Source organism: Lathyrus oleraceus, chromosome 7, assembly GCF_024323335.1.
Source record: "Lathyrus oleraceus cultivar Zhongwan6 chromosome 7, CAAS_Psat_ZW6_1.0, whole genome shotgun sequence".
In the NCBI taxonomy this organism is placed as follows: domain Eukaryota; kingdom Viridiplantae; phylum Streptophyta; class Magnoliopsida; order Fabales; family Fabaceae; genus Lathyrus; species Lathyrus oleraceus.
This window is the reverse complement of record NC_066585.1, coordinates 468,508,984-468,522,039: the sequence shown is the minus strand read 5'-3', so window position 1 is coordinate 468,522,039 and position 13,056 is coordinate 468,508,984. Positions and strand designations below refer to the sequence as shown.

The window sequence follows — 13,056 nt, the reverse complement described above, 5'->3', positions numbered from 1 at the left end:
GTACTAATTCAAGATAATGTATTTCATTTCTTGGATAGAATGCCCCCAAGACATAGGTGTGGTTTCACCGAACTGGGTTAACAATTCTATTGTGTTATTTATTTACTTTCTGCATTTATTATCTTGCTCGAAAATTGGTTCTTTCTGGTATACAATGTCCCATACGTCGTGTCTTCCATCTGTCCCAAGATTTTGTCATCAATCATAAACTAATTGTACATGTTGTCCCAGGCATCTGGTCCAACATTTATCCCTGCCTGAACAGAATTTCACTTAATGTACCCAACAAGTATAGACTTCTAGCTAACAACATTTATTTGACTCTTATCATCAAACATGTGGTGTGCTTGCTCAACACCACCTTATTTCGCATACAAATTTATCAAATTAGCGTTCATGAACACGTCTAATCAATACCCTTTTTCCATAAAAACGAGTATGTGAACCTGTCAGGTTCAGACTCAGTTTACACCAGTTTTTATTGTAATATTGAACCAATTCCAAGGCATGTTGTTCCAAACAGTGGTGTTTGGGTTATCAATTTTATTAAAATAGCTTGTGGACATGTTGAAGTTTACCAAAGGCTATGTAGAATGAAATAAACTTGGTGAAAAAAGCTTGGTAACGTTAATAGAGAAAAGTTGAGAACCATTTGAAAAGTTAGGTTGAGGTAACTTTAATAGAAGAGTATGGATCTCATAAGTGTTTACAAACTTCAAGATGATGATGGGTTAAATTCATTTAGAATTCTGGATTGGGAATTAGGACTTGATAATTCTTTGTAGGGCTTGAAGGTATTGTTGAAGGACGATGGATTTTTTGGATTTGTTTAGAGGAGGTTTGTAACCTCCGCAATTTAAGGTGTTTATCATATTTTTGCCAAATTGTATTCCACGTGGCATGCCACATCAACTTATGTTAACATACATTGACAACACAGATCAAAATTATGGTGGAAAACTCAGGAGGACCATTGTTTGAAGAAAATTTTAGAGGGATTAAAATTGAATTATGGGATATTTATAGGAACCCCAAATATATTTAACCCTAACTGTTATTTTGTGATAATATGTTCTAAACGTTTAAGTGTGTAAGTGTTTGTGGATGATAAAAATGTTACTGAAAGAGTGATGAAAGTGCAAGAATTTTTTTTATACATATTACGGAAAAGATAAATACACCTTATTGTCGAGTTTGCCGATGGATGAAATACTTTGTTAATCCTTCCATGTGTTCCATTTATCTTCAAAGTCTGTTATCTAAAATTTATTGCATAAGAATAGTGAGAATAACTATCACCCCATTTATATCTAACATAAAAGCATAAAATAATAGATTAAGTATAACTTACTTTCATGTCGAAGCAAGTCTCAACATTCTTTCGTCTCAACTCCTTACATAATTGAAAGATTTCACCGTGTTCTAGTTTGGCTGTATATTAAAGCAAAAGAAAATTATATTTAGTTATTATCTATCTATGATATAAATAATACAATATAAGCTTGTTATGTCGTGTAACCAAAATGGGAATCAACGTGTGAGCAATTTTTTCAATGTACTTAATAAATACATGCGGGTGTGATAAAAGAATTTGTTTGTAGACTACATTTTTTGTGTAGTCACCATCTTCTCCTTTCAATTTTCCTTCCCTGGTTAAAACTCTTGTTGTAGCCTGTGAAACACCCCTGGATAAAGCCACATATAACTGTCCATGACTAAAAACATGTTGTGGAAGATATATTCCAACATTTGGAATGGTTTGTCCTTGTGATTTATTTATTGTAATTACAAAAACTTAGTCGCACAGGAAACTGCTTTCTACTAAGGACAAAAGGCAGTCCATCACTTGCAGATGTTTTTGTTTTAATTCTAGGCAAAAAAGCACGTTTTCCTGCGTTGCTTCCTGTCAAGATTTCCACATCCAACATATTCATAAATAAACCACGACATAATAACCGGGTCCCATTACACAATCCATATCTAGGATCTAGATTTCGTAACAACATCAATGGTGCACCCTTTTTTATCTTTAGAATATGTGGTGGCAAACTACCTTGTGCAATTGAGTTTAAGAATTTTTGCTGGTATAAATTATGATTATCTCCTTCAACCACGTCAAACGATAACAAATTATGTTCTTCTCCTGGAAACTGATCGATAATCATATCATTCAATTTCTGGACATCATCATTTGTTGGTGTCAAAATAGCTCTTTGTACCATATAGGGGGCATCCCAACCATGCAATTCTAAATTAGGAAAAATATGTTAGATAAGTACTTGTATGGAATGTTCACCTTCCCATGGGATTGCAGTATGTAAAGGTAACCTCACCATGTCATCTGGTTTGGTAGGTTTAACACCATCACCAATGCGAATAAGAAATTCTGCAAACTCTTGATCATGCAATGATCGCATATTTTGACGCAAACGCAAAATCTTGGTATGATTCCATAAATGAGACTGAACAATACACGCTGAAATCATTTGTGCCTTAGTACCTTTTCTTACAACAAGAAGAACTTGACGAAAATCCCCCCCCCCCCCATGATCAGAACTTTTCCACCAAATGGAGCATTATTGCTACAAATGTCTTGTAATGATCGATCTAAGGCTTCCAAACAATTTTTGTTTGTCATTGGTGCTTCATCCCAAATTATTGCGGTAGCAACTCTAATGAGATTTGCAAGATCCTTTTGCTTTTCAATACCAGAAATGGAACTCGGTTGAATATCAATAGGTATCTTAAATCGAGAGTGTGCAGTCCTACCACCGGGTAATAATGTTGCAGCTATACCAGATGATGCAGTTGCTAAGACAATTTCTCCTCTACTTCTTAAACTTGCCATTAATGTTCTATAAAGGAATGTTTTACCTGTTCCTCCTGGATCATCAACAAAAAATACCCCAGTGTGTTTTTGAATAATTACATTCATAATGATGTTGAATGCAATCATTTGATCATTATTTAACTTAGCAATAGATTCAATATCTTCATTGGGGATATCGATCGCTAACTCCTCTTGTATGATACTTGGAACTGCACCTTTGTCTATTGTATTAGGGGGTAAAGATGGGAGATCATAATCATCAATCTTTTTACCGTGCAGGTTTAAGAGTTCATTCAAGTCCTTCAACAACATATTAGTTAAGTTTGATTCCACAACATTGTTAGTTGTTCGATAATCCTCTACCATGTGTGTAAAAAACTCATTCCAAAGGCCTCTAACATCAGTAGGTTCACAAAATATTAAAATCGTCACGGATAACCTTCGTAAAGCATATGGCATTCGGAAACTCGTAGCCTCAACCAAACAATCACGAATACTATGATCAGTCTCTAGAAATCCCCTATCCTCGGCTGATTTTTTGAATGTACTGAAAGTCATGCCATTATTTGTAAGAAGATACTCCCAACTGGTTGGACCTGTGACATACGATAACAACAGTCGCAAGTAAAACTTATCTCCCTCCGAAGGTGATACCGTATAGATTCTCCCGATAACTTTTTGAAGGAGAGTTGCGGTCCAAAACGCAGCGGAAATTAAAATTTTCTCCTTTAGAGATCCTTACGAATGGTCATGATCAGTGATAGAATATTTACCTCTTATGACGATTGAAACTTTTGGTGCAGATCTCTTATGACGATCAAAACCTTTGATGCAGATCCACGGAGCGATCACGAACGTTGAACGATGACAACGTCTCTACTCAGTCCACACGAACGGGTTCCTTCAATCTCAGTGCTAGCTGGTACGAATGAAGGCTTTGAGTGTGTGAGAGAGAGAGAGAGAGAGAGAGAGAGAGAGAGAGAGAGAGAAACGAAATTAATGCAACCGCCAAAAAAATGCTTCTGCACAAGGGTTCTATTTATAGAACCACTTGTGTAGGCTTCAAGCTAAAAGGCCCACTTAAGTGTATTTTGGCCCATATCTTATAATATGCCCAAAATCACTTAAGCCCATGGTACCTTACCATATTTCGTATTCTACTCAAGTACACCGTACCTTACGATGTTCTATAATTCACTTAAGGGCACCGTACCTTATGGTATTCCTTAGTTACCCTATCTCTCATCAATCCGTCCTTTGTGTGTGACCCTGTAGGTTTTCGTGACGTTGGCAATTATATTAAATCATGCATTTAACATAATAAACAGTGAGCGGTATCTAGCAACACATCACTGCTACCCAAGACACGAAAATGTCATGTGATCTGACAAAACCTTCTGTGACAATACTTATGTGTATAATTACCCTTTTGCCCTTATGTCTATATTGAACACAAGGCATAGACCGTGTCATCCTTGTGCAGTTCAATATTGGGCCCATAGACATTTATCCTGTTATGCAGGATGGGCAAATTCCATCTAGGTCACTCATGTCCCTCAGCATGCTTTGTGGAGTACCCATCAACTGTCTTTATGGTTATCCAGTTACGGACAACGTTGGATCAGCAATAAAGCACTCGACTCTACATCTAGGATCCATAGTGGTTTCAGGTCGAAGAGTGGAATACACTATTATCACCATGAGAATAACTTATGACACTTTGCATAACTTTCTATATAGTATTCTCATAGCGGGTCAATCCGGTATAAATATTACTCCTAATATTCATACCTATGTTTAAGACTTGATAACTCTTTATCCATGATCCATGAGATGTGATCATCAGTCTACAAACATAATAGTCTTAATGCTTTAATGTTATCCCACTTCACACTAAAGCTCGACTACGGATACTTTAAGAATAATGTCCTTATGTTTAATGTGTTCTCACGATTAAGTCACACTTAATACATTAAACGGACTATCTATTCCAGGGACTTTATTAATCAACCATAATAAAGAGAATGCCTTTTATTATTCGATACAAGTACCAAAATGTATTGGCCTCTAGGGCTTACACCAATAATCTCCCACTAGCACTAGAGCCAATCAGGCATACCCCGTATACCCATTGATCTAGTATGGCCATCATGCTTCTGCTGCGCAAGAGGCTTTGTCAGTGGGTCAACTATATTGTCAAGTGTAGGTACTTTACATATTTTCACATCTCCTCTATCTATTATCTCTCGAATGAGATGATAACGCCTAAGTATGTGTTTGGATCGTCGGTGAGATCTAGGCTCCTTAGCTTGTGCGACAACACCATTGTTATCATAATAGAGACTAATGGGATCCACAATGCTTGGGACTATGCCAAGTTCACTAATGAACTTTTGATCCAAACAACTCTCTTTTTTGCATTTGAGGCAGCAATATACTCAGCCTCGGTTGTAGAATCAACAACCGTATCTTGCTTTGAACTTTTCAAGCTCACAGCGCCACCATTTCAGCAAAACACATAACCATTGGAATCATTCATATTAAAGCGTCTTAGCACCTTATCTATGTACTCTGACTTAGGCCAAGCATTTTATGATCTATCTCTATAGATTCTGATTCCTAATATATAGGCTGCCTCACCTAGGTCCTTCATAGATAAGCATTTCCCCACCCAAGACTTTGCTTGTTGCAGGGTAGGGATATCGTTTCCAATAAGTAATATGTCATCTACATATAATACCAGGAATACGATCATGCTCCCACTAACCTTCTTGTAGACACAAGGCTCATCTTCGTTCTTGATGAATCCATACAATTTTACTATTTCATCAAGGCGAAGATTCCATGAGTAGGTCACAGGCTCATCTTGATCCATGAGTAATACATCACCTTGATCAGATATCCATATATCTCAGGTAGGTGACGTATCCTGCCTGACCTACGCTGGTCTTGTTCTACTTGAGTAGGTTGCTCTTACACAACTACTTGTGTTTCCTACTCTAATTCCTCCATAGGTGTATCAATGCTTTGTGATTCTTGAATTTCTTCAAGCTTTACTTTCCTCCCACTGGTTCCTTTGGAAATAAAATCCTTTTCTAGGAAAACTCCAGTTCGAGCGACAAACACTTTTCCCTCAGAAGGATTGTAGAAGTAATACCCTCTTGTTTCTTTAGGATACCCCACAAATAAGCATTTGTCAGATTTGGGCTCAAGCTTAGTTGAAACTTGTTGTTTCACATAAAATTCGCCACCCCAAATCTTCATGTAAGATATATGTGGTCTCTTACCATTCCATATCTCATATGGTGTCTTATCAACCTTTTGGATGGAACACGGTTAAGTGTGTAAGCTGTTGTCAATGTCCCCAAAAGGAGTTTGGAAGATCGGCGTGACTCATCATGGATCGGACCATGTCTAACAGGGTTCGATTTCTTCTCTCAGATGCACCATTCCATTGGGGTGTTCCAGGAGGAGTAAGTTGGGATAGGATCCCACACTCTTTCAGATGGATCAAACTCTAGGCTTAAATACTCACCACCTCGATCTGATCGAAGAGTTTTAATATTCTTACCTAGTTGGTTTTAACTCGTTAGGTTTCACCCTTTTAGTATTAATGTTATTAATAGGCATTTTGAGATCAAGGACATATAGTCCATTGCTCATTTGTGCAGTAGCATAGAATATATCATTCAAATAAATTGAGCAACAATTGTTCTTTATTATAAATGAAAAACCAAACTTGTCCAGACAAGAAATGGAAGTAATATTCCTGCTAATTGCAGGTGCATAATAACAGTTCTCTAACTGAATTATAAAACCACTAGGTAAAGTCAATACATAAGATCCTACGGCTAAAGCAGCAACCTTTGCTCCACGGCCAACTCGTAGGTCAACTTCACCTTTTGCCAAATCTCTACTCCTTTTCAGCCCTTGCACATTTGTACAAATGTGAGAACCGCATCCAGTATCTAATACCCATGATGCAGAAGTAGATAAATTTATTTAATAACAAAAATACCTGAAGTTGAAGTCTCTACTCCATTCTTCGTATCTTCCAGGTACTTTGGGCAGTTTCTCTTCCAGTGTCCGGTCTTACCGCAATGGAAGCAGGTGCCTGCCTTTGTTATGCCTCCACTAGGCTTCAAAGCAGCAACGGTGGGTCTGGGTTTGGCAACTTCCTTGCCTTTCCCTTTATCACCCTGCTTGGTGGGCCTTTTGTTCTGTCTCTTTCCATTTCCGATCATCAGAATGGACTTCCCTTTTGACTTCAGATTCTGCTCGGCAGTTCCTAACATGGCGAGCAGTTCAGGAAGAGATTTGTCCATATCAATCATATTGAAATTTAGGACAAATTGACTGAAACTATCTGGCAACGATTGCAAGATCAAATCAGTCCCAAGTTCCTTTTCGAGGGGAAAACCCAATCTCTCAAGGTTTTCCACATACCCAATCATCTTGAGTACATGGGGACCTACAGGGGCTCCCTCAGCTAACTTGCTTTGGAAAAGGGCTTTTGAAACTTCAAACCTCTCATGCCTTGCTTGCTCTTGATAGAGCAGCTTCAGGTGTTCGATCATATCGAACGCTGACATGTTCTCATGTTGCTTTTGCAATTCTGAGTTCATGGTAGCCAGCATGAGACAAGCAGTTTCATTGGCATCATCGACATGCTTCTTATAAGCATCTCTTTCTGCCTTAGGTGCAGAACTAGGAGGTTCCTCTTCAGGAACAGGTGTCTCCAAGACATACAGCTTTTTATCATGTTTGAGGACAATCCTCAGGTTTCGGTGCCAATCCAGAAAATTTGTCCCAGACAATTTTTTTTCTTGTCAAGGATTGATCGCAAGATGTTGTTAGAGGTGTTTGCTGTCATGGTTATCTACATAAGGATTAAGAAAATATAAGTATCATTGACATATTTAATTAGGCCTTTAATCAAATATGCTCCCACTATTTTACTCAAAACAAATGACCCTCATCATTTGATTCGGAAAATCCCGTTGGAAGATTTTCTAGTGGGTCGAGATCCATATTTCACTTCGTTCTAAGTCCGCGTAGGCGGATTACACAAAACTAGGTTATTTAGGTAGGAACTCCTTCCAGTTGTATCTCATACAACTCTCGAAAATTTCAGTTGGGTGAATAACTCCTTATTCGAATCCATCATATGGATCATTCCCAACTCTTGCTTCTAAAACATATATGATATTATTATAATTAAGTTTGACCCATTGTCTTAGCAGTTGGATATTACAATTATCCCATCGCACCTTACTAATATAGAACATGCACCTCACTTTGGCGAAACCTACATTATCCGATACTAGTCTTGATGAGTGCTAAAACTTGGAAAGCAAACATATATAATATCATCATAATTTGTTTAGTTAAGTTTGACCCATTGTTTTAGCAGTTGGATATTACAATTATCCCATCGCACCTTACTAATATAGAACATGCACCTCGCTTTGGCGAAACCTACGTTATCCGATACTAGTCTTGATGAGTGCTAAAACTTGGAAAGCATAAACTTAATATTTTAGTTTGAGGGAATTGCAATTGTTATGATCTCACCGGCTTGTTTATCATATAAATCGTCTCTCACATGCATCAACATACATTCACATGCATCAACATACATACAAACAAAATGAAACAGTTATGGCCCCTAGCGCAATTGTTCTCCCAAGCCAATGAGAGAAGCGAAGCTAACCTACAACGATCTAAGCTTCTCCAAGCAAGATCTTCAAGGTTGTCCTCCTTTAATATTGAATTCTTCTCTAAGCTTCTCCAAGCAAGATCTTCAAGATTGTCCTCTTTTGATATTGAAATCTTCTCTTTCTTCATAACATTGTCTTCTTCTCTTTATTCATAACATTACATTCCAGAAGAAACTCGTTTTACATACGAGGGTTTGAGATGAGAAAAGAAGTTACATTAAGAGATCAAAAGGAGAGGCACGACACGCAGGTCGTATTTAAAAACCCAAAACAAAATAAAGGAAGACTAAGGCCATAACTGATCACAACAAGGCAACAATAATAAACACATTATTATTATTATCATTAATCTTAATTCCTTTAATTAATTAAAACCAAATTAAATTTCGGCGACCGATCACATTTTTAATGAACAATTCATTTGAAATGGACATTGTTTTGCATGAACACAACCCTTGCGTAGTCACAAAACAGGAACCCCAAAATTTTGACTCTGGGAGTGTGACGACCGTCACAGGCGTGTGACGACCGTCACAGGCGTGTGACGACCGTCACAGGCAATGTGAGTGTGACGACCGTCATGGGCGTGTTACGACCGTCACGCATCCAGTTTGTTACGCCAGTTACACTCGTCACACGAGCTTCACGCGGCCAAACTAATAGGACTTTGAAACAGTCTACGGACCTCTTCCAAAAAGCCCTAAATTCACAACTCCTTGACGGCACAACCCTTGCGCCGTCACCAACCCTAATGCGCCAATTTCAGACCATCAAACACACCTTGATTGTTGATTCAGTATGATTGATCAACAGGTCATTGCTTCACCATACTAATGTCGGATTCCGAAGCAAATGACCATTGATCGCTCAAAGGAAAACAATCATTTAGTGTTCGAATGAACGAAACAGAAACAGTATACCACATATACCGTATTTTGCATTAGGATTACTTATATCATATATAAGTTGATCGGTCTCAATTGCATAACCTATGAACGATCGATGTATCGCTGCTTCACCATACTAATGTCGGATTCCGAAGCATAGTCAACATCAATCATCCAACTCGTACACTCATGATGCCAAATTTAATTACTCGTTTAATTAATTGATTCATTCTGTCTTTTAATCATATTAATACAGAAAATAAACAGCTATCCGAGTCATGGTTTCGTAAGTGGCTCTGATACCACTGAAGGAGAATTACGGTCCAAAACGCAGCGGAAATTAAAATTTTCTCCTTTAGAGATCCTTACGAATGGTCATGATCAGTGATAGAATATTTACCTCTTATGACGATTGAAACCTTTGGTGCAGATCTCTTATGACGATCAAAACCTTTGATGCAGATCCACAGAGCGATCACGAACGTTGAACGATGACAACGTCTCTACTCAATCCACACGAACGGGTTCCTTCAATCTCAGTGCTAGCTGGTACGAATGAAGGCTTTGAGTGAGAGAGAGAGAGAGAGAGAGAGAGAGAGAGAGAGAGAAACGAAATTAATGCAACCGCCAAAAAAATGCTTCTGCACAAGGGTTCTATTTATAGAACCACTTGTGTAGGCTTCAAGCTAAAAGGCCCACTTAAGTGTATTTTGGCCCATATCTTATAATATGCCCAAAATCACTTAAGCCCATGGTACCTTACCATATTTCGTATTCTACTCAAGTACACCGTACCTTACGATGTTCTATAATTCACTTAAGGGCACTGTACCTTACGGTATTCCTTAGTTACCCTATCTCTCATCAATCCGTCCTTTGTGTGTGACCCTGTAGGTTTTCGTGACGTTGGCAATTATATTAAATCATGCATTTAACATAATAAACAGTGAGCGGTATCTAGCAACACATCACTGCTACCCAAGACACGAAAATGTCATGTGATCTGACAAAACCTTCTGTGACAATACTTATGTGTATAATTACCCTTTTGCCCTTATGTCTATATTGAACACAAGGCATAGACCGTGTCATCCTTGTGCAGTTCAATATTGGGCCCATAGACATTTATCCTGTTATGCAGGATGGGCAAATTCCATCTAGGTCACTCATGTCCCTCAGCATGCTTTGTGGAGTACCCATCAACTGTCTTTATGGTTATCCAGTTACGGACAACGTTGGATCAGCAATAAAGCACTCGACTCTACATCTAGGATCCATAGTGGTTTCAGGTCGAAGAGTGGAATACATTATTATCACCATGAGAATAACTTATGACACTTTGCATAACTTTCTATATAGTATTCTCATAGCGGGTCAATCCGGTATAAATATTACTCCTAATATTCATACCTATGTTTAAGACTTGATAACTCTTTATCCATGATCCATGAGATGTGATCATCAGTCTACAAACATAATAGTCTTAATGCTTTAATGTTATCCCACTTCACACTAAAGCTCGACTACGGATACTTTAAGAATAGTGTCCTTATGTTTAATGTGTTCTCACGATTAAGTCACACTTAATACATTAAACGGACTATCTATTCCAGGGACTTTATTAATCAACCATAATAAAGAGAATTCCTTTTATTATTCGATACAAGTACCAAAATGTATTGGCCTCTAGGGCTTACACCAACACTTTTCTTGTTGATCGCCTACGATGCCATTCCATATCCCGCTTGTTCCAACAATAATGCTCTGGAATCTCTCTATACAGATATTTTCTTGCTTGTGGATCTCGTAGATTCAATGCAAAGAATTGTGTGAGCATTGTTTTGGAGTTGCGTTCATTATTTAACACATCTACAATTTGCTGATGATCATAAAAGCGCACTTGATGGCGGTTCGGCAAGTGGATCTGCAATCTTTCAACTGAAGGATATAATCGGTAAAGAGTGAATCGAAATATTTTCCATAATGCCTCAGGAGCATAAATCCATCTTGCATCAATATATTGCTGAACTTCATCCATGTATGATCCTTTATGAACCTCCATAGCCACACGATCAGGGCCCTTGTACACATATTTGTATAGATACTTGATACTTTTAATGCTACTGCAAATCTCTACATTGATGTGACAGTCATACTTTAACAGTAACCAAGGGTTATAAGGAACCACCCATCTATTATCGACAGACCTATCTTTACCTAACGATACAGACTCATCAAACCTTCCCCTATACTCGGGATATGAGTCAGTGCCTTGACGTGTTTCATCCAAGAATTGTTTGGGATACCTTTTTTTACAATGTCCGTCTTTCATACATGGAGACTTTCGGTTGATTATGTCGCAAGGTCCGTGGATCATATGTCTTACAACAGCTTCATGCAACTGTGGTTCACATTCTAATTTAGGTATTTCTGCTCTTACCATACTATCATAATCTTTTGGGTCACGCAACTTATCGTTACTTTCTAAGACCAATAACATATGCACATGCGGCAGTCCTCGCTTTTGAAATTCAGTGACATACATGTAGCTTTTAACTTTACCCAAGACTCCTTTATTAATAACATCATCCTCCAATTTCTCAAATTTCGAACGAAATATTCTTGTTAGCAAATCTGGACGATCTTGTGGTGTTTGAAAAGGCAAAAGTTTTGATGTTATCTCACTCCAAGAAGGATTGCATGTCATTGTTAGAAAAATATCTGGTTTACCGCCATTAAGAACAATAGCCATGCCATCTTCATAACGTTGTGTCATGTCTCGACGTCTGCCAATAAATGATGATGGTAATATTGTTCTTTTTCCAATGTTCTCTACGATGATTCATGAAATGCATTAGTATTAGAATATATGAATTATTAGCATTAGAAGTACAACTAATTATTAATCCAAAACTGTATATTTATGCTATATGAATTTGTACCTGCATTAGTTTCACCAACATGCAAAGCATCATGTAAACCTTGGTACAATTCAGAACGTATATCACTTTGGTGCTCTTTAATCCACCTTAATCTCCCTGATTCAATTTTGACATAATTGTCTACAACATATTGTTGCAACAGTCGACCCGCATTTAACAACATTGATTGATCATTTGGGCGAATCTACAGTTGATTGAAAAAAATGTCGGTGTTAAATGTAAAGTTTTTTAAACAACACTTAGCTAAGTAGATTATCTAGTAAAATTAATCCAAATTTACCTGAAGCATGTAACTGTAATATGCTCGACATGACACTCTTCGTCCATTGCAATTTATTGTGTTTATGTCCCAACCATGCGTCCCAAATGGAAACAATACAGGGTATTGCAAAGGATCATAATATCCCTTTGTCTCTTGAACTTTCTTGAGATTTCCATCACAACGAATGACATTAATATCCCTTCCATAATCCATAGAATCTGCATCACATCCAACAATAATTGTCGCAACTTGTTCAGCAGTTGGAAGATTGTATTGATGGTGATTACGTGGACGCTCTTTAAGTATGAGGCTACATTCACTGATATTTGGAAGTATTGAAAGTTGCTTGAACCTAATTACAAAAGGATTAAACTGATGGAGCATTTTCTGTAATTTGTGAACTACATTTTGGTGC

At 37.7% G+C, this 13,056-nt stretch overlaps 1 protein-coding gene across 1 annotated transcript; it reads right to left on the bottom strand.

The window, feature by feature from the left end:
- Positions 1-1,217: 1,217 nt before the first annotated feature.
- Positions 1,218-13,025, bottom strand: LOC127104385 (uncharacterized). Its single transcript, XM_051041570.1, has 9 exons — positions 12,660-13,025; positions 12,380-12,563; positions 11,163-12,269; positions 2,558-3,426; positions 2,297-2,438; positions 2,054-2,248; positions 1,790-1,903; positions 1,352-1,431; positions 1,218-1,259 (listed from the first exon to the last, which is right to left on the bottom strand). Exons 1-9 carry the CDS (start codon positions 13,023-13,025, stop codon positions 1,218-1,220), a joined length of 3,099 nt encoding a protein of 1,032 aa, XP_050897527.1.
- Positions 13,026-13,056: the final 31 nt, after the last annotated feature.